Source organism: Gamsiella multidivaricata (assembly GCF_025024155.1).
Source record: "Gamsiella multidivaricata strain RSA 2152 chromosome Unknown BC939scaffold_134, whole genome shotgun sequence".
NCBI classification, from domain to species: Eukaryota; Fungi; Mortierellomycota; class Mortierellomycetes; order Mortierellales; family Mortierellaceae; genus Gamsiella; species Gamsiella multidivaricata.
In genome coordinates this window covers 17,889-38,760 of record NW_026251842.1, presented here as the reverse complement: position 1 = coordinate 38,760, position 20,872 = coordinate 17,889, and the positions used below count along the sequence as shown (strand labels likewise).

The 20,872-nt window shown below is 49.1% G+C and overlaps 4 protein-coding genes across 4 annotated transcripts; 2 read left to right on the top strand and 2 right to left on the bottom strand.

Moving 5' to 3' along the window:
- BC939DRAFT_469835 (HotDog domain-containing protein) lies at nucleotides 1-2,652 on the bottom strand. The gene is made up of 6 exons (XM_051558048.1): nucleotides 2,358-2,652; nucleotides 1,745-1,806; nucleotides 1,571-1,638; nucleotides 639-1,408; nucleotides 520-557; nucleotides 1-442 (listed from the first exon to the last, which is right to left on the bottom strand). Exons 1-6 carry the CDS (start codon nucleotides 2,516-2,518, stop codon nucleotides 87-89), a joined length of 1,455 nt encoding a protein of 484 aa, XP_051406324.1. The 5' UTR covers nucleotides 2,519-2,652; the 3' UTR covers nucleotides 1-86.
- A 761-nt stretch (nucleotides 2,653-3,413) lies between these two features.
- On the top strand, nucleotides 3,414-5,911 carry BC939DRAFT_54584 (uncharacterized protein). Its single transcript, XM_051561741.1, has one exon. It carries the CDS (start codon nucleotides 3,638-3,640, stop codon nucleotides 5,867-5,869), a length of 2,232 nt encoding a protein of 743 aa, XP_051406323.1. The 5' UTR covers nucleotides 3,414-3,637; the 3' UTR covers nucleotides 5,870-5,911.
- Nucleotides 5,912-7,900: 1,989 nt separating this feature from the next.
- On the bottom strand, nucleotides 7,901-16,222 carry BC939DRAFT_469809 (uncharacterized protein). Its single transcript, XM_051558047.1, has 20 exons — nucleotides 16,200-16,222; nucleotides 15,561-16,121; nucleotides 15,383-15,490; nucleotides 12,444-15,273; nucleotides 11,807-12,353; nucleotides 11,560-11,719; nucleotides 11,359-11,477; nucleotides 11,214-11,271; nucleotides 10,957-11,130; nucleotides 10,521-10,877; nucleotides 10,373-10,430; nucleotides 10,189-10,284; nucleotides 10,071-10,095; nucleotides 9,782-9,980; nucleotides 9,333-9,680; nucleotides 9,091-9,242; nucleotides 8,885-8,993; nucleotides 8,672-8,763; nucleotides 8,010-8,556; nucleotides 7,901-7,923 (listed from the first exon to the last, which is right to left on the bottom strand). Exons 2-19 carry the CDS (start codon nucleotides 16,093-16,095, stop codon nucleotides 8,137-8,139), a joined length of 6,387 nt encoding a protein of 2,128 aa, XP_051406322.1. The 5' UTR covers nucleotides 16,096-16,121; nucleotides 16,200-16,222; the 3' UTR covers nucleotides 7,901-7,923; nucleotides 8,010-8,136.
- Nucleotides 16,223-18,424: 2,202 nt separating this feature from the next.
- Nucleotides 18,425-19,822, top strand: BC939DRAFT_508488 (uncharacterized protein; the record flags this gene model as incomplete). The annotated part of the gene is made up of 1 exon (XM_051561007.1): nucleotides 18,425-19,822. The coding sequence occupies one exon, from the start codon at nucleotides 18,425-18,427 to the stop codon at nucleotides 19,820-19,822; it is 1,398 nt and encodes a 465-aa protein (XP_051406321.1).
- Between the last annotated feature and the right edge of the window lie 1,050 nt (nucleotides 19,823-20,872).

The window sequence follows — 20,872 nt, the reverse complement described above, 5'->3', positions numbered from 1 at the left end:
TTTTTTTTTTTTTTTTTTTTTTTTTGTTGGCACTCGCTTCAATGTACGCCTGTTAAATCCACACCCCGAGAACTGTGCTGGCTGTGCTAGTTGCGTTGGTCAGTATACTCCATCGCATTAGTTCGCTCTATCGAAGGCGAGTGCACAAGGAACCGCGTTTCGCGCTCTGCCAACTCGCGCCTCTGTTCTAGCCTCTTGACCCGGCGCCTCTCTCCTGCATCCGAGAGTGCTTGCTCAAGCTCCGATCCAGGGACGAGACATGGTAGACGGCTTTTCATCGGCTGGATGGACGGGGAAGGCTGCAACGCCACCATCGAAAAAAACGCCTCGTTTGTAAACGTCTGCTTTCCGTTGACAAGGTTTTCGCTATCGACAAAGACGTAGACCTCCATAGACGACCGGAATACACGGGTCACGACAGAACGCATAGTCAAGCAATCGCCTAGAAAGAGGGACAAGAAGGGATGTTATAGAGGAGAGAGTGGCTTACAAGTGGCAGTGTATATAGCATCTACTCACCGATCATGGTCTTTCGATGGAACTGCAGGGAATCAATGCTATGGTGAGAGAGCGGCGCCTTCATTCTTGTAAGTTTCCATAGTAGATAGTAAGCTCGTGCTTTCTTATTATCTGCGTACCTTGCGGTGACTATTGATACTCTCGCAAAACGACTCGCAGAAACGGCTGCGACATTTTCCATCCACTTCATGACCTGACCTCCAAAAGTAATTGAAAGCGAGTTAGCATGCTGTGGCAGTACCAATTGAGCAGACTCTGCAAAAGTAGCTTGCATAGCAATACGCGGTGTCCTGTCCTCTTCAGACGGTGGCAGCTTTAGTTTTGAGCTATTGATCTGACCAACATTCCAACGGCGCATCTGGTCCCGGACGTCGCTCAACAGCTGATCTTGTTCCTCCTTGGCTTCTTTTGACTGTTGAAGGCGAGATTCCCTACGAGACTGCGCCATTATGTACCGTTCCATCTCTATTGGAGTAACGGGTTCAATAGCGGGTAGCTGGATCGATTGCTGATTCAAACCCTCATTTTTCTTTGATCCAGATTTGGCACTGGGAAGAGAAAAGCTGTATCTCCTTGCCGCCGGCGAGTTGAAGAGCACTGCCCTGGAAGCTGCTACATCTTGAGAGGGTTGCTGCTGAGGCGTTTGCTGTGATGGGACTTGAGGTAAGCTGGGCTTTAATGTCATCAAGGGCGGTTGGGACAGCGCGACAAAGGTCAAATAGGCATGGCAGCAATATCGTCGATTTGTGGACAAGAGGTCCTCAGTCATAACACGAACGCCAACCTCCATAGACGTTTTCCAGGCTCTGTTGACACTGGCCTGAATGATGACAATGTTCTGAGTTGTTATTGGACCGAGGAAATGAACGGCATCTACGCTTCTCGTTACCTAGGAAGAGTAGATCATACATGGTACCATCGAACCCACATGTACCATTACGTGAAGAACAAGTATAATGTTAGAAGGCAATTTTTTGCTCGATGCCATGGCATTGTTCAGTATGAAGATTAAAACATGAATGCTGACTGTGGTGTATAAAATGATGCTTACCGCCGGATACACGCCATGTTTCTTGGCTGCAATGCCGGCAGAGATATCGATCCATGAAAGAACGGTGCCTATCGTGGATTCACAATGAAGACGCGCGCAGGCTTGCAATTTAGGAAGCACGGCATAGATATTGGAGTAGCAGGGACGACTGACCACATAAACACACGGCTGTACCTCCGAGACAGAATCCACGTCCGTCGCAATGAGACGGCAACACGAGCTCGGTCATCGTGACCCTGGTGGTGGGATTCAGCAGACGCCATTAAGGGAAAAACAGGGCAGAGCCAGAGGTCCGGATATATCAGAGAGAAATAAACACATAAGTTGGGGTGCTAGGACAAAGCGACCTGGTACTAGGTTTGAGGTATACAGGCGAAATATACAACGAAGACCAAGGCCAGAACCAAGTTTCTGTTTTGTTTTTTCAATGCAGTTTCACAAGCTTGGGTGGCAGCTCGCCACATAGAGTCCCCCTATTTCCAAGTCATTTGTTTTGGCTTCCCCTGTCTTCAGATGTTCCTAACTTCCTCGCAGCGTAAGAGTGCGTCATGAATGAATAAAACGAGATTGAGGAGAGACAGAGAACAGACAGACAATGCAGACTTCTATCATAATTATATATAAATATATATCTTCCCAGTTTCCTTGCTGAGGATCCGGGGATTGAGGGGTGAATGAAGAACGAGGAACGAAAGTAATACACCGTGCTCTTCTTGTCCAAGAAAAAGCAACGCAACACATCGTAATGTAGCGTAGTATAGTATAGTATAGCAGAGCATAGACTTGCCATGACTGCGACGGCTCCTTCGAAAGCGGTATCTCTGGCTGCCACAGAGGCAGGTCGCTGTCGCCTGCGGACTGCTGCTGTGTCCCGACACCAGTGTCTGTTCCTGCTGGGGCTGAGGAGAGGTGGAGGACATCCTTGAGGAAGGTGACCAGTACATCCATTTGCTGCTGAGTGCTATTGTTGGCCCTGTTTTCTGCCCCTTGTTGGTTGTTGGTTGATGTTGCTGCCGCGGCGAGGTGATGGAGGTCAATGGAATGTAAAGACCGGTGACATGTATTCTTCTAATAATAAAAACAGTAACTCAAAACATCGCGCTCTTCATCCCTCTTTCACTCCCACTTTCTCAGTCGCTCTGTTCCTCCTTTTCTTTGCTTGAGCTTCCACCTCACCTCCCACTCATTCACTTGCCTCAGTTCCAGCCTGTTCTTGATTGCATTTACTACTTCGAAACATCCACGCCATCAAATGACCCCATGTATGCACACCATCAACAGCACAGAAAGTACTCAGCGTCGACACTCATACACCCTGGGACCGCAAACTCTCTCCGCATCCTCTGGTGGAGGCGAAAGCGTCGAGATGATGACAGCGGACGAGATAGATACCGCACAGCTGCATCAGTCCCAGGAAGCGATGACGATTCTGGAAAAGTGGGATGACGCCTTCGAGTTTGACGCAAATCATTCCTTCGAACGGATCTTTGAACAACTCCAGTTTCCACGCTCACCCCTTTCCGACCGATCTGATCAGAGCGACTACTTCCAGTCTCAAGCAATTGCACATCCCCTAACCACAAACCGAACCTCAGGGAGTAGACGGCCCTCATATTCATCCTATACCCATGCCCTGCCTACCCCTCCAACCACAACCACTGCAACCACTCTGATGTCTTCAAGGGGAACTCCAAGCATCATCAGCCTCGGATACGGCAGCAGTCAGAGTACGATCAAGCGTCTTGCTGGTTCAGCAGAGGTAACTCCTAAGTTTGGTTCTCACTCAGGCACAGCTCTGTCTCAACTTCCACTAATGCCACTGCGCTGCCTCAATCTCTACCTTTGTCCACTCTGTCGCTCAAGGTTCCTGGCAATCGAGACAAGGTCCCCTGTGCAGCGTGCGCGAAGAAGCACCCGTCTTCGTCGTCGCCCACATCCTCCAGCTCGTCTTTGCCCAGGGCTGTTCCCGCTTCTATTGCTGCGCCACCAATTGTTGCGACCTCTACGAGATCTTTGCTACAAAAAGACAAAGACGGAGGTGACGCTCCAATACCTTCAGCAAAGTCCATGACGACCATCACACAAGAGATGATGCATTCCAATTTACCAGCCTACACAGGCATTATCACACGCATCAATCCCATCAAGCGTGTCGCAGCCTGGGTAGACGACCTAGAGGATCTGGAGGTGCCGGAAGAAGATCTCGATTTTAACCATGTGCGCTCCATCCTCGCGAAATCGCCTCCAGCCCTGGAAACATTGGAGTCCATCGATCTCTGGGATACCGACAGTGAGAATTCAACATCACGGAGCGACGATGTACCCAACACAGAAACACTGTCTAGAGCAATGTCTTCTGTTACAGTCTCCACTATGTCGATAATGCAACTGTCGCAACTATCGCAGCCGTCAGTAAATGGATCAATTCGCCCAGAAAACAGAGGAGGTGTTCAAAGGACGGATTCACGAGCGGGTCTGAGGGCGGATACAGAGGCAATGGAGACTCTGGATGATGACTTTGATCTGCCAGAGGACTTTAACTCGCTAAGGTTACAATTACCAGGGCTAAACAACCAGGAGCCTTATCAGTCTGGATCTATAAAAAACCGATGCCTTCTCAAGAGCCACGTGTCGTTACAGCAGTGGCGGGATTCTGGATCTGATATCGACGACTTTGAATTCGGAACCCCCTTGGACAACAACAGCCTCTCGAGTAGCGCTTCATTTTCCAGGGATAGCATGGTAGATGAGGAGAACTTTTTGGACGGTATCATCTTCCCCGAGGCCATGGAGGGCCTACAGCTCGTCATCAACCGCACCTATCGACCAGAGTTGGATCCGTCTATCTTTGGGAAGGAATCACGCTTTCAAGAGGAGCAGGATGACTTTTGGGACGGGCTCGGGGTTGACGATGACGACGCATTCAACCACAAGGGTCGGAACAAAAACCTGATAGTACGAGCTGCTCCTATGGGTCGAGATCGGAGTGAATCACGCGTCCAGAGGGAGGTGGTGCCTTTGAAAGACTTTGTTGCCTTGCCATCTCGTATTCCGCGTCTTTGCCGCACCCCAGGCGACAATTCGAAGTCTATTACGCCAGCACAAAGTCTTTCAAGGATGCACTCTACGCAGTTCGAGTTGCCGTTACGAGACCTCAGATCTAAATCCTCCATACCGCGGATGAGGCGCTCTAGCATTCCTAAAAAGAATGGGACTAGGTCCTCATTGATCATCTCTTCAGTGGACCCTAGCGAGGGCAGCAGTGCTTGCTCATCCACATTTACTTCTCGAGCCCCTACACCGACGGCATTACAGTTCACAGGCAGCAAGAGGAGTTCCCTGCTATCGAACACGGATGATTTTCCTAGCTTCAAAGCATCATCTTTGGCTATGCGCTCCGTATCCTTCACTGAACCTGCAGAAACCACAAGACTCGACAATCTAAAGTCAGGGGAGCTGGCACTGTCCCTAGCAAACTCTCCCAGAGCGAAACCGCCTACGCCTCAGAACCAAGGAAAATCGTTTTCCGGCCTTCGGACCCTTGTGCGGAAACTAGAACTTGTTCGACCTAAATTCTCCACAAGAAGCCCTATTCCTGTTTTCGAGTCAGTCGCGACTTTAGAATCCGAGTCGAGGCCCCTGGCATTACCATATCCCGCCAAATCGAATCCGCCTATCGAGCCTGAAAACGACTTGAAAGGTGCACTGAAAAGGCCGCCTAATTCACGATCATCATCATGCACAGACTGGGGGTCGCTTCTCGCGTCTACTGAAATTACAAAGGAGAGCCGACCTTCTTCAAGAGCGGGCCTTGTTTCTTTGGGAGATATTTCTGAGGTCTTAGCAACAGACCCTGGGGAGACAGTCACTCCCGTTGCTGCTACAGATAGATTCTCTCGGCGAGTTTTCTTAAAGCGGTCTCCCAAACACAGCACATTTGGTGACGGCTCAGAGCTGGATCGTTTCGACAACCTTCCGACTTTTGGGCCACGACAAAAGCGCGAAGAAGAAAGGCTACAAGCATCGCAAGTTGTAGTCCAAGTTAGGAGACATTCGACGGAGAGGGTAGCAGCATGGTTACGAAAGCCTCAGTCGATAGCTAACTTCAAGGAATTTCACAAGCCGGAAGGTAACGTTGCACAATGGAGCTCTTTGGAAGGTCCCTGGCAATTTTGCGAAGCACCGATCTTACATTGTGACCTATTTCAATTCTGTATTGACAGCGAAGGCCACCGAGTGCGAGCAACCCTCTCCGTCGAAGATCCGCAAATCCAAATCTTTAAGGAAGTCGCTATTTGACATATTTGGACAGGCTGCAACGGCGCCAGAGCCTGCCGAGGTAATTAGATAACAACTACTGCACGGGCACATTTCGCTCTTTTTTGATTCTCATCCCTAATTTTTCTTCTTATTATTGTTGATATAGCTGCCAGAGAAAAAGAAGAGGAAAAGGACATCTAATGGCCCCACATTGATACGGAATCTTTCACAGTCGCGGGTGCGCAAAGTTTCCGGAATGGTCTACAGTCCCAAGGATAGGATGTGGAACGGAAATGACGACATTCTCGATGAATTTGAGGATGAAGATGATGGGTGTGCACCGTCCGAGTTTCCCACTTCACCAGCTAACTTGTATACCATGAACCTGTCAACTGTGAGTGCTAATCGACCAGCGTTGATCTCCAACATGAGCCAGTATTCAAAGCAGCGGACGCAAGTTGCAGGCAAGATGATTTTTGACCCTGCCAGGATGTGTTGGATTGTGAATCCGGAATACATTGTTTTACGGCGTCAACGACGGGACGACCATCGTCGACAGCGCTCGTTGGACGAGACTTGGGGCGATGAACCCGACATTTTCGCTGGACTGAGCGACAGCGACAACGATAAGAGCCAGGAGGAGCGTGTGGACGAAGAGATAGACTTGGATGGAGAAGGAGCAATGGGCTCGAGCAGCGTGGGAAAGCGCAGAGGCAGTCGCCTGTTGTCAAGGCCGTCATTCCAACGGAATTCAAGTCAGGAATACTTGGCGGAGCAAGCGCGTTTACAGGCATGGGCAGAGACGATGAAGCCTTCCTCCTCAAATGAACCGTCGGATTCTCGACCAATATCAATGGGACTCCACTCTGTTGTGTCGAAATCTAGTCGAAAAAGTCTCAACGCGGCGCATCATGGAGGCTGCTCTAGTGGATTCAGCGGCGGAGGCTACAGCAGTCGAGGCGAATTCGAAGTCGGAGTCGAGTTTGACACCACGGACGCTTTCCTGGAGCAATGCATTGCCGCTGAGGCGCAACATCGAAAGGATGCAGGCAAGTTCTTTGCCCTTCCATGCACTCAAACGGTCCTTGATACACAAACGGCGGCCTCGAGCTACTTGTCAAAGATGACGCCTTCGAAGGCTCTCGCGCTAGGAAGAAAGGCGGGCAATTCCAAGAGCCGAGGCTCGGAAAAGAAGAAAATGAAGATGGACGATGGCGAGGAGAAGGAAGGAGACAGCCGCAAGGGCAGGGAGAAGACGGTCGAGCCCGCTGAAAAAGAGAAGGTCGTGCAGGAAAAAAAATTAAAGAATTCCTCTCCACTGCTCTCCTGGCCGCTAAGGGGCAAGTCCAGATCTAAGTCTCTCGCCGCCCATCTCACACGCAACGAAGGTATTTCATCGCAGTCATGCCTTGTTGATACCAGCAGCATGTCGGAGACGCCAAGTTTAGGAGGCCTTGAGGACCAGTCGGGGAGGGACAATAGGAACAAGCGCAGAAGTTTTGGCAAACCAGGACTATTTCACTTTGTCTCCTCCTACTCGTCTACGCCCTCTGCAGCACCCGCTGCAGCAACGCTGGCGGCCCGTGGACGTGGTGGATCGTCCGACGCCTATTTTCATCGTCTACCAGGAAAATGCGACTCATCTCGTGGATCGCTCTCCTTTGCAGTGACACTGGCTATCGCACGCAGAGGTGCTACGTCTTACGATCGTCGTAGAATTGGCAACCACACATTTGATCCGCCAAACAACATCAAGGGTCTTCACGATGACACGTGGGACGGCTCATGGAAGGGAGATAAACACGCTGATGTTTTCAAGGACGAAGACGAGGAAGAATTTGTTGAGCGAGGCTATAGACTTATGTCTGCAGGTCGGGCTCGCCCTCCCACGCATTCAAGGATGGAGCTTTTATCGGAATTCGAGAGTCATACCAGGCGACAGTATCAATGAAGCTATGAAACATTCAATAAAAAACATAGCGATCCTGTCATATTTTATTATTGAGCAAAAGCTGAAAGCGTTACTGGCTGTGCCTTGGTGAAGATAAGGGCTAAGGTCTATCTTTGACCTTCGTAAATACGAGGTAACACGCCTGTAAAAAAAAAATAAGAGCGTGAGGACATTTCTAACAGACAACAACGATGTTGAAGGTTCTCGACTGAATATCTTCCAGCTTACATGGACGATAGGCAAATGCTCAGATGGGCATTCATCGCCTGGTGAGCAGATCTCTTCATGGTACTCCTCCAAGCACGTAATTTTTCGGCGGTCTTTCTGATATCCATCCGGCACCATCGCGACTTTTTCAGAGGAGATAATAGAACTTCGTCAGCATGAGCGAAAAATAAAATAAAAAAAAGGCTGTAAGGTTTATGAACAACTTACCGAGCTCCTTAAGCTTCAGACAGTCATCTCCTACGACTCGGATAACGTCTTCTAGAATCAGCATGCTTAGTGGCATCAGCTTTCCGTTCTCGGCTCTCATATCCTGCGTTCCTACAATAAATACGCCGGTGACTGGCAACTTTTCTAGCGCTTCCATGGCCAAATGCATGATTGCAGTGCGATAGACAGGAATATGGTGGGCCTTCAAGCGTGCTCCTGGAATATGTGCCACCATCCGAAGAGCCGTTATTGCGGGCGGCGGGTAGCAGGGACTGTCCTTGGAGATTTTTTCCTGGTGCGCAATATCATCGGATGTTTCGCTCAAATCCGTGATAAGGCCCTACATACGTTCGAATCCCAGAGGTATATTCACAAAGATAGCGTGAGCAAAATTTTGCCGAATGACACGGTCCAAAAGCAAATCATAGTTCGCGTTTGAATATGACTACGCGTACCAGGGCGAGGAGCATCCTGTTGTTTTCTTGTATTTGCTGAAGTCGATCTCGTTCATAGGACACCATTTCTTCTTCTTCAGGAGGAAGAATATCTGGTTTTACAGAAACATCGGATTATACCATATGTTAGTACTCCTTCGTCATCTTTTTTCTTTTTCATTATTATTATTATTATTATCATTATTGCTATTAATTTTTTTTTTGTGGACGTACCAGCTGCATATTCAGCCCATTGTTGATCTTGAGTTTCTTTAGTTTCTTCAACCTTGAAATCCAGCTTGAACTCCTCCCAGTTAGCGCCGTTTCTTCCGAAACGCTCCACCTAAGTTCATCATAATCATGATAACTCACATGCATAAGCAGGGCTTAACACTAAACACAGATAGGTGTAACTATGCTGCAGACACTGGTGCTCATACCATTCTAGATACGCAAAGAGTTGGAAAGTCATACTCATCGGTGGGCTTAAAGGTCCACACTGACCCCATCACTACACTCTTGCGCTCAATCGGGCAGCTGGGAATAGCCCTTTTTGTGCTTTTGATGGCAACATGCTGGAGCAGCGTAAAATCTGCCAGTTCTCGATTCGATTATTAGTAAAGAATTAAAACCCGTGTTGTAGATTCATGTTATCGAGATTGATTTCCAAATTGTGTATTACCTGGATATAATATCATGGTATCGATTTCGTCCTTGGGTATTTTGCGCAAAGTGGCAATGAACTCATGCGTAAAGCATAAGAAATCAAACTGCACGCAGAGATAGGTGCCCAGTCCAAACATGGCGCAATAGCGCTGACGTTTTACAATCAGCTCTTCGAGCTCGAAGCCCTTGTTGATGTACTGCCGAATCAATTGAAAGCTAACGGGGATATAGAAGCAATGCTCACGGTTGTCACCGATGCCTAACGTGCATCGTCTGCCCATCTTTAGGAGCCGATATGTCTCTCTGATAACCGAGCTCATTTCGCGTTGAAACTCCTCCGCATTACCGAAACGTGACAGATCGCCTGACGCATATACAGAATGTATTGAGCTGTGAGCTGTGCGGACCTTGGCATCTAAAAATCAGCCTAGTTGACAATGAGTAGCATTTCTTGTGCGGCCTTACCATCGATATGCGTCGAGTAGGCTACGCAGTCCTTATATGGGGGATGCGACAGAACATGATCAAAACTTTCGCTTTCAAAGAGCGGCCCTGACAGTTTTCGAGAGTCTGCCTGTAGGATAGTTGGACGATGCTCTGCCTTGAAATTGCCACCCGGAGGAATCGCAAAGGAGCAGTTTCGGATTGATAACGTGATGGCTGCCTAAAATGAGCACGCGCGTGCCATGGTAAGATGGTCAAATGAGGCTCCGACTTTAGAGAACAGCACCGGCTATCACGACGCGTTTCTTACAGGGTTTATATCGACAGCCGTGCAGCTATGCAAAAAGAAGAAACAAAGGATCTTATCAATGGCTGCGCTCAATCATTTACCTCTGTGCAACATATGAACCACATAGTGTAAACCGCACCATCGTCCCAAAAGGAAACACTCGATTGCATCTGTCCCTCGTCCCAGAAAATTGGAGAGGATCTTGTCATTTGGATTGGTGTATTTTGTCACGGCCCTATTATTAACGGAGTAGCAAGATGAGCGTAAGCTGCTTATTGACTGTGCTGGAAACATTTTCTAAGCATTGCCAACACAATAATCACCTCCGCACTGTCTGTGGCAGCCATGTTCCATGATAGTCCGTGCCGGAATGCGTGGCCCCTATTGACGTGGGAATGGGGAGAGGAACAGTGTATCAGATACCATCACATCTATAGTATTTCGTAAAGCAGGTGTGCCTATGTAACATACACCTTGGTGCTCTTCCAGGAATGTCATAGTACGTGGTATCGATTGGGAGTGAGTAAAGCTGATGCTCCGCTGGTCCATACGAGTCAAGGTAGACTGCTTGCGAGGATGAATGATCAAATCGATCTGCAGATACAGCCGTGCGTGTCAAGTAAGGGCTGTGAGAATAGTCCTCTGCTGAAGTGGCATATTTTCCCACCCCCCAATCAGCGTCCTCTGGCGATTCAGCCAGCTTGGAAGGCAACTGATTGAGTTCAAAAGACTCTGATATGTGCGCGGCTCCAAGGTCTGGCTGCATCGGTACCTCATTTATTGGCCCCGCTAAAAAACAAGCCTCGCACAAGAGCACACCGTTATATCCTGACGAAAATAGGTCCGTTAGAGTTAAATTAAATCATGTCGGGATATCGATACATCGGGCAGCATGGTCCCAACGTACCTTTTCTCCATCTTGTAGAAGCTGCCGACCAGCAATACGAACAAACAACTCTGGAAAGGCTTCTTGGCTTGGGTTTATAGCCCAGGTGCTTTCTTTTTAGAGGCGTAGAGATACCCTGCTCGCTCGTTTGCGCCGCTTCTCTTAACAGTTGCTCCTTGTACATGAGCTCAAGTGCTAATGTTTTCAGTTGGTGTTAACATGCCAGCTGATGTCCGACCAGACATGGGTGAGTATGATGACGATATCAATGAACTTACATGTTTTCTTGAAATCCTGCCTGTCATGCTCATGGTCGATCCGGTCATGCGAGAAGCACTGTGAATAGTGAACAATGTAGCATTAGCTGACTTCCATCTGTTAGCTAATGAAGTATATCCTGTCAGGAGCATACAACTGCCGTACCTCTTGACATAAATCAAACGTTTGAAAGAAATCATCGCTGCACTTGATGCATGTCTGCCAGGCGTCCACCCCAAGAATCTTGGAGCACTTGTCGCAGCTAAATGTCTCATTATATGCATCTGTTCGATAAAGAAGACATAATAAATAAATGCTTGGTGCTCTTGACTGTGGAAATCCATACAACACAGCAAGCTGACTGACCTCTTTGCAAAAGAGCACGTTCATGCTGCGGGCACCAGAAGATCACGCCGTCCTCAAAATGTGACATTGGCTTGTTTGTGCAGGGGACATGGAAACTCCTCCCGCACTTGGGATCAAAGCATCCGATGGTTGCGCCCTTCTCCTTGCATAAGGCACATTTCTACCAATTGAAAAAATGTATCAGCGAAAGCACATACATCCTAGATTTGTTTAGGATAACTCTTGAGTAACACTTATAGCCACATACCACGGTTCGGCCGCGCCGCATTGCCACCGTGACATTGTACCAGGTACCGTCCTTTCCTTGGATCACTTCAGGAGAATGCCGCGCACACGCATCATGGGCCCAGAAATGCCTCTTCTTCTCGTGGCCATAGCGGTTCGTTGATGCCAATATAAACGGATAGGGTCCTATAAATCGATCCTTAGATGTGCCATCGTCATTACAGAAGGCACAGACTCTTCGGCTCTTCCACTGCTCCAGGTACACAAAGCCTTGGTCGTTCTCCAAATCCATCATTGCATCGAACATTACTGCCCGTCTAGAGACGGCTTCCAAACTCTCAGACTCTTTGTAAGCCGTATCCAATGGATCCTTTTCAAAGCGAGTAATGATCCCTCCCTTCACGGGACGAACCCCACGTGGTCCAACTATTACTTTGGTGGCAAATGATGATCGCGGATGGTCATGATGTTCAGGAAATGCATTTGAGAAACACCAAAGGCAAAGATTGAACGGTCCTCGTCCCTGCTCTTGATAGTTGGCATCTACTTCGCAATACATACAGTAAATACTAGGACAGCAGCAACGGGTTAGTCAGTTGCCCTAGAAGGATAATGGGCAGCGACTGCTATAATAATGCCATTGCCAATACTGAACTTACCGAAACTGGCTAATTTTGACCTGACATTGAATACAGTGAACATCCATGGCAGCCTCTTCTAATGGCACGCTGTCAGCCAAAGTCGTTATATCAGACTCCAGCAGCGATGAGTCCTGCAGTAGAGTTGTACTGGCGTCAAGGGTCAAATTGGAATTGTCCGCTGGCTCGTTGTTGGCCTGCACTAGCGTTTCTTGCACCAAAGATGAGTCGAATCGAAGCCGTTCACTATTGATATCAATCCACTCGTTAAAAAAGTCTTGGTAGCCCTCGTAATGCACCAATACACGACTGTTCTTGATATCCCGTATGGTCGCCGTCAGCCAGTCCATTTGCCGATCTCTCGCCTGTATCCTAGCGCCGGGCACCATGGCTTGTCTCAGAAACGCAATGTGGCCATCTTCCAGAATTCTCTTTCGTTTCTTGGACCGGGTAAGACTCCGCAAACTTTGAAAGACTCCATTGGCTCCCATAATGTCATCATCGTGGATGGAGTCGAGATCCTTCATTGTCTTCAGCATTCTCTGACCCTTGCATTTCTTGTTGATTTTGTGGTGCTTCCCTTTCACGCTCGTGATCTTCAATGAAGGGGATGTCTCAACCTGGCCAGCTTCATTGAACGTGACTCCACCGATGAATGCACTCGACGTGCCAGGTGCACCCCTTGGTTGCTGGTTTGCTTCTCTACGTGTAGAAAGTGCCTTCACGGTCTCCTGCCTCCGCCGCTCAAAGCTGCCAAATGAAGGAACGCTTCCGGTCGTATAATCATAGGCAATCTGGCGAGTAAATCGAATCGATGGAGTGTCACTCATGTTTCGAGTGGCCATATGCAAGACCTCTTGCAAGGCGGACTCATTCTTCTTCACGCTGGATTCGGTGGCATTCCTCATTTCCAAGGATCGAAGACCTCTGCCGTCATGTCGAGTCTCCAATAGCGCTACAAACCGGTCTCTTGTCTTTGTAAACGTTCTTTGAGGAACATTATCACAGTCGCTTTCCCCACCGTTGCCGGCGCCATCTCCTTGACTCGAACTGCGTTCTTCCTGACTATTACCATTACCATTTACGCTGAGGGCAGCGTTCTTCCTCCTTATCGCGATTCCGGACTGTATGAGATTCGTGCGTGGAGTCTCGACAGCCCTGTTCGTTATTAGCCCAGTGCCAAGAACTTGCTGGATGATGGATATAATCTCCTTTTTTTCGTCCAGGTGTTTGAACTCAAAAATGATCGATGGAGCAAGGACCAGAGGGATAGGATTTCCGAATGAAGGAAACGATGAAGCCGCCGGTGTGATATCTTTGGTGCCTATTCTTCCGTTGCCCGCGCCATCACGTGCATCGCAATCTCCGCGATCGCTCCAGTATCCGTGTTTGGGGTTGCGCATATTAAGATCGCGATAGTTCCGATCATGTAATGGCGCCAACGTGCAGGCAAGGTCTTCATTATTGTCGCTACAAATCGAGAGCTCGTGCAGGATGTCACTTGAGGGCGCAAGGGGCTGGTCTGGTAAAGCAGGCCCATGACCAAGACTAAATGTAGAAGTAGAGGTCGCCAGTTCCGAAGACGTGCTTGTGCTTGAAGCGAAAGGTAAATGCAGTTGCTCAGCAGTTGGGTAAATGCTGTGCTTAAGCTCGCTTTTGGTGGCGACTGATGAGAGCATCTTCAGTGTAGGGTGATCTGCATTTGTGATATGTATTGGTTTGAATCCGGAAAGCTTTGGATATCCATTACTGACATCCGCCCGTCCTTGGCAATTTCTCGCCTGTCCATCGTACTGAATAAAGACATGATCGGAATCAGTCTTTTGGATGGTAGAGTCATGCCGCATCTGAGACTTGTCCAGGGGATGAATCTGGGCCTCGATAAGGATCGTTGATAAGGTGCTCCGAACGTCTGCGGCCGTCGACATCTGCTGCTCTTGCACACTATGAGGTTCGGTTGTAGGCTGAGTGGTGAGCTTCTCAGAACATCCGCCGCCGTCTCTGTCGGTTGAGCCCGGACCTAGAATTGGGACCTGTGTACGTCGCGATCCTGACGCTGCCTCGTTTGTGAAATTTTGATAAGGCGGGATTCCGACAGTCGGTTTTGCAGGTTTTTTCTGGCGCTTAGCTACGTTGACAATGCGTGCAACAGGGTTTACGATATTGTCCTCTTGATCCATCTGCATCGTTCTGCGCTTGACTGGTTTTCCTGTCCTTCGCTGGCCCTGTGCTCCATCATGCTGAATTCCTGTCTCCGATGACGCTGCCAAGGGAGATGCCCTCTCCAAATTGCTCTCATTAAGTGATATTGAAGAGTATGTATCGCTGTTCATGGCCTGTAAAACAGACTCCTTGTGCTGGATTTCATCCACGTTCAATATCCTCAAGCGCTTGCTGTCGGAAGCAATCCATTCGTCCCACTCAGAACCCCATCCATCAAAATGAATTTTGATCTTTCCGTTCTCCAGGTTGACCATGGAACCGAAATACCATGTTCCGTCAACATTTTGAACTTTAACCGCCCGGCCGTAAGCGTATCCGTGGATATTGCAGTCGACTCCAGTAACCGCGTGGCCACCCAGCAGCTTGGATGCTGTTCTCGTGAGAAATGCGCCTGTAGTCTGGAAGTCCGATGGAGTCCTTGCGCCAACACTAGTGGTATTGTAAGACACGACTTTAATTGAGGCTGGAGGACGACCACTGCTGAGGACTGTTGGTCCTGGAACTTTGAAGAGCTGAACTATGGGTGAATCACGGCCGACGCCAACCGCCTTTGGCTTCCTGCCACGTCTTGCTGCTGTGGTTGAAGGAACATCGGGCTGATGCTGCTTTATGTCTTCAACCTCCTTACCTGAAAAAGAGAGAGAGAAAGAGAGAGAGAAGTTAGTATGCAAAGGCCCCCGATAAGATTTGTCAGTAGTGCAAAATGGTAAATATAAAATGGAAAAGAAAGCCCATACTATCCATGTTTTTGATACCAGTCCTTTCCAGATCCGTTGAGCCAAGCTGCATTGTCAATGCGTCTGGAGACCCGCCTGCCAAAGACATCTTGCCTAGTACACCAGTGCCTAGTCTTTGTGAGTTTATAACCTTGAGATGTTGCGGCAACAAGCATGAAACACAGCTCACGCACCCTACCTTGACATTGATCGTAGCGCTTACGAGCTACCTTGCTAGCCTTCTTGGACGACAATGTTGTCAAGCCGTTGGAATCAGAGACTCCCGAGGACTTGCTCCATGCCGTGACCACTGAACATGGTTGTAGAGCGCGACGTAACCCACTACCAGCGGCTGCTTTCATCAGGCTCGCGCACTCTTTGCAAACCATGAGTGTTCCCACTTTGAACATGCCGCCTTGCGCTGAACAGGATTCGCAGGGGGATAGATCCTGCTCTTTCTTCCGTCTACCTCGATTCGCAACTCCAGATACTGGAACTGGGACATGCTGATGGGCTCGACGCAAGCGTACGATACCTGATTGCATGGCTGATGATGGTTGACAAGGTAATGTTATCGGACTGGGTATAGCATTCTTCCTCGGTCGCCCTCGCCCTCGCTTGATTATCCCATCATCAATGGAGGTGCTGGGCAGAGTACCGTGAATATCAAATCCAACCATGCAGTCCTGAGTGGCCGCAACAGCGCCTGCTGGAGCTTGCGCTCTTGATGTCATTGGAGGACGCGATTGCACCCTGGATGCTAATTGCATATTAGTTGCTGCTGCCTTAGAATACCGTACCTGAAGAGTAAGAACTTTCACGCAGATCGGATAATTACCTGAAGATCGTGTGTTGGCTGATCACGAATCAGTCTCCAAGATGAGAAGTGAAGAAAGAGCAATGAAGAAAGAGGTGTGAGGCACAGGGAAGGCGATAGCCGATGCTCCTCTGGTTCAGTAAATTATCCCGCTTTTCCCAGAGGTGCTCCCGCTGTTCCCGCTGCCTCCCCCCCGTTGTTCTGGAGACTTCAGACTCAGCGGCAGCCCAACCTGGACGCAGAGCGCTCTGCAGACCTCAGGAAGAGAGAGCCGAAGATGACGAGCGCTCATCATTGCGATGCAGGCGAAGCACGACTCCCTCATCAGTCATCACCTTGCGACATCAGGTACCACTCGTAGTCTTCATGTTGCCTGGAGGCGCATAGTGTCCCAAAGCAAATGAATCATTGCGCTCTGTACATTTTAACTAATCCAGTGCCTGTCTTTGCGTTATGGCGTCGTCTTTGATGTTAATGCGTCTGTTCAGGAACAGGTACGGCCCTAGAATGGGATAATAGTTGCGGACAGGAGCATTCTCTCCATGTGTAGGCTGCATGCCATCGTTGGCCCCTTCTGCGTTGAAGCGCCAAACGCGGAATAATGAATAATGCAATCGAAAAATGGGCTATAGACACATAGTGTTAAATTAAGGCTATTTTTGTTCTCAAAATCATCCAATCGACATGCGCCTCTCACTCATCGGCACACACTCTGGTACCTGAAGAATCAAGCTGACTGTGTGCAAACGCTGTATTCTCGCGCACACACACACACATACACACACAGAATGGATTGTGTCTGAGATGATGCGCATAGGAGAGTGTGAAGTCCTAGCGGTGGAGGGGGCTAAGGATGAGCGCAAACCGGCTTGTAAAGGTATGTGTGCTCAAGATCTTTGATTGCCAATCCACCAAGGTTTAGTTGGATTAGTTTGTTTGTTGCTTTCTTGCAGCTGCTTTTTACGACTGCAGTTGTTGTTGCGTCAGAGGACACGGAAAGAGCGCGCAAGCCGAAGGTCATGCCAGCGCATGCCCTCGTCTGATTGGACAGATGCCTCTCTGCCCAAGGCAAGCAAGTTCATAAACAAACAGACGGATGCCGCAAACCTTTGTCAAGAGGCTAGGCCGAAACGGACTCTCCGCACAAGACCTAACCCATCCAGCCGTACATGTAGTGTATGAATGAACTGAATAAATTGAATGGACTGAATGAATCGAATGAATTGAGTGGACTGTACTAATGGAGTGGCCCAATGGCAAAGGGGTGGGTGTGTACCTTATCACATCCATAATTTATATTTTGCACGGTGGAAAGTAATCTATACTTGTCCGCATTCTTCACATAGTCTAGGACACTCCGTCGGCTGGTTGCTTATGCCCACAACAACAACAGCAAAAAACCTTTCTCCTTTTTTTCCTCCCCTCTCTCTCTTTCTCTCTCTCTCTCTCTCTTTACCTTCTCGCTGCTCGCTGCTTCCTCCCTTTCTCTCGCGCAATCCTTTTCCTCTTACCCACCGTCTCATCCCTCCCGCCCGCCTATCACCCTTCACTTCCATTCATCGCAATCCTTTCCTTTCTTCGCTGTCTTATGAATCCTTAGCCTTTTGATCCTCGCTACCGCCCTTCATCATTTCCGTTTACAAATATTCTTTACCCACTTTTGAACCCACAATCGACGCCCTCACATAGAGAACACCCACTCCTTCTCCCCGCTTCCCTCCTTCCTTTACGAACCCCCCACTTTGCATCGACTGCAATCCCAATAGCGTTCACTCACTATCCCTTCCAACTTGCTCAGTCTTTACGTCCAATTCTCCCTTTTCTCCAGACCCTGTCTTCACAATTGCGCACAGCCTACACGCCCTTCGTAGTCGTCTCAAGCCTCAGTTATCCGCCCATTTTCTTCAGCTTCACTACTTATCCGAGCACGTTCAACAAGCCTGTATATCATTGAATAAGTTGGTAAGCAGCCCATTCAGTACTGTCTTTCAGGAATATAGCTCCTGAAGTGCATTATTATTTGCTTGACACCCAACCTTGTTCCTGGCGTTTCAAAAAAATCTCGTTGACTGGCTGGCCAGTCTCCTTTTTTGCCCCTTCTGTCTAACGCGGTTGCCCTGGGTGCGGGTGAATTTTGAAGGGGGAGCCTCATACGCCATGTCTTAACCCAACTAATATATCGAATCTCCGCTAATTGGCTGACGCCTCCTCCAACTTTCTTCTCTGCATACTCTGTAGACTGCATTATGTCTTTTGGAACTACCTACTTCACGCCTGCACCCATCGGACGCGAGATGGATTTTGGCGCTCCTGGTTCCCGTCAAGGCCTCCATCAGCGAACCTGTAGCGGCGGTGCCTACGCGGAGGAGATGTTCATAGTCCCCAAGTTGGGAGCTGATCCTAGGGATTTCTATGCTCAGGATGATAAAGACCTTGCCCCGGCTGGTACGGGTGCCAAGCAGCCTCGCGATAGAATGCGCCTTAACAGGATTCTCAATGGCTCTGAACAGCAGCAGCAAAATCCAGCTGACCAGTACCAAGGTTATTCATTCCAGGATAACTCTCCTACCCTCCAGTCCTTCCAAACATCTGCGGGACTGCCCGTCTCCACCTTTCCTGTCTCGCCGGTCGCTTCGCTCTCTCCTATGACCCCCTCGGATGGCTCCCCAGTCCCTGCTGGCATGGCTCCAACCCTGGCCACCATGTCCTCGCCCATGTCGCCCATGACATCTTTTTCGACTATGAGTCAGCCGAGCCTGATTTTCGAGGACGTTATGCCTTATTCATACAATATTCCTCAGTATCACACACAGCCATATCCCTTCAAGCATGCTGGAAATGCTAAGCCAATGGATGAATCTGTGTTTGCTGTGGGTGCGGTCTCTGCCCATTCTCCTCAAGCACATCATTACTGTAGCCAAAGCCCAGATCCGTCAGGCTCCCCAACGGTCCTTGCAGCCTTCCCTCAGCGTTCGATGAGCTCGTTTGTTGACAATCAGTATCCTGTACCCAACTCCCCACCTTCGTCCTTCTATCATGGCCAAAATCAGATTCCCTCTCCCTACAGTGTTGGATCTCACAGTCCCATCTCAACTGGATCTTACTCATCAGCGTACGCGAACCCAGAGACTGCAAACTCATTCACGCCTACGCCTCCTACTACGCCTCACTATGGATTTTCTGGAACGACGGACAATCGTTACTCAGCAGGACCACTGCCGATGTATAACGACCATTTTGCATTCCAGCAACAGCCCACCCCGCGCTCAAACCGATCAACCACCTTCCGTGCCCGCAAGACGCCATATGAACCTCGTACTTCACGAACGTCAGAGCAAGGAGCGGCGGGCGTTGCGCCTGTTCCAAGGCGATTCCAATGTCCAGAGTGCGAAAAGGCATTCCCTACGAAGGGTGAGCTGGCCTCTCATTCTCGTTGCCACCTAAAGGTTCCGGCATTTTTATGCGGGATTTGTGGACGTCCCTTCAAGCGTAGGACAGACTATGTTCGCCACGTTCGAAATGTCCATGAGGAGGTGGGTCGCTACGGCTGTGCCCAGTGCGGCGAGCGTTTCGGAAGGCTAGACAAGTTGAAGCGACACGACAAGCGGGGATGCGGGGCTGACAAGGAGGAGGATGAACAGTGACATAGTGTACATGGATTTTTGCATTTTCGTCGGATAAATTGACAGTTCATAAACATTGACCTGCCTATAATTTTACAATCCATATGTATATTTGGTAAAATCGGACACGCAAGAGCCCAGATAGGCCTGCTTCCAGCGCAGAAACTCCCGCGACGTCTATTATTGGTATCGCGGGCGATGATGAATCCAGCATAGTGCTGGTCCTGATGGTCGCGTGAGAGTGGAGCCAACCCCCTTCTATTGGGATCGAAATTTATAGATGCGCAAGAAATGTCAATTGCAGCGGTGGCGTGGGAGTCTCTAGGCTTTGCGGACCCCTTCCGCTGGACTTTCTGTAAATTCCTGCAACAGTGCAATAATATTTCCTACATTCACTCGTTTATCCCGACTGCCGAAGACCGATCCTACGTTCTCGATAAAAAGACCTGGGGCGATCCCTGGTTCCTATCTGGGGCGCTTCTCCTTGTACTGGAACAACGCCTTCTTGGTGTTCTGCAAGATATGCTGCCGTTTATAACTGGCACGCCAGCCGTTTTTAACGGATACCATCTGCGGAGCTGCAATGAATGTAGAAATAGCCCGCACAGTTATGTCAAGCTTTGCAACGCAAAATATTCAGACAAACAGTATCCCTACAATGAAAAATCGCGCGTCCATATACTGCTTTGCTCTTATTGGACATGGTTCTTTATATACTTGCACACGACTCGTGCGAACTTGGCACAGACTCTCCGCGTTGGGTTGAATCTTTCCATGTTTCTCCAGACTGCCCTGTGGCTTTTGGCGGCATATCGATAGCACCCATCGTTCGCGGCTGTCGAAAAGGAATCCTCGCTCTTTGATAAAACCTCCGCTGCAGCATGAACGTTAGGCGTGTCCCAAAGTCTTTGCTCCTGATCGCGCCAAACTCCCTACTATGGGCTTCGTCGTTCAGTTTGGGTGCCGTTGGCGAATGACTCGAGCGGCTGAGTTTTTTTTGAAGAACCTGTGCACCCGATACTGATGGGACCTCGGTCGCATCGCTGGACTCTATTGCTATCTTGATGTATC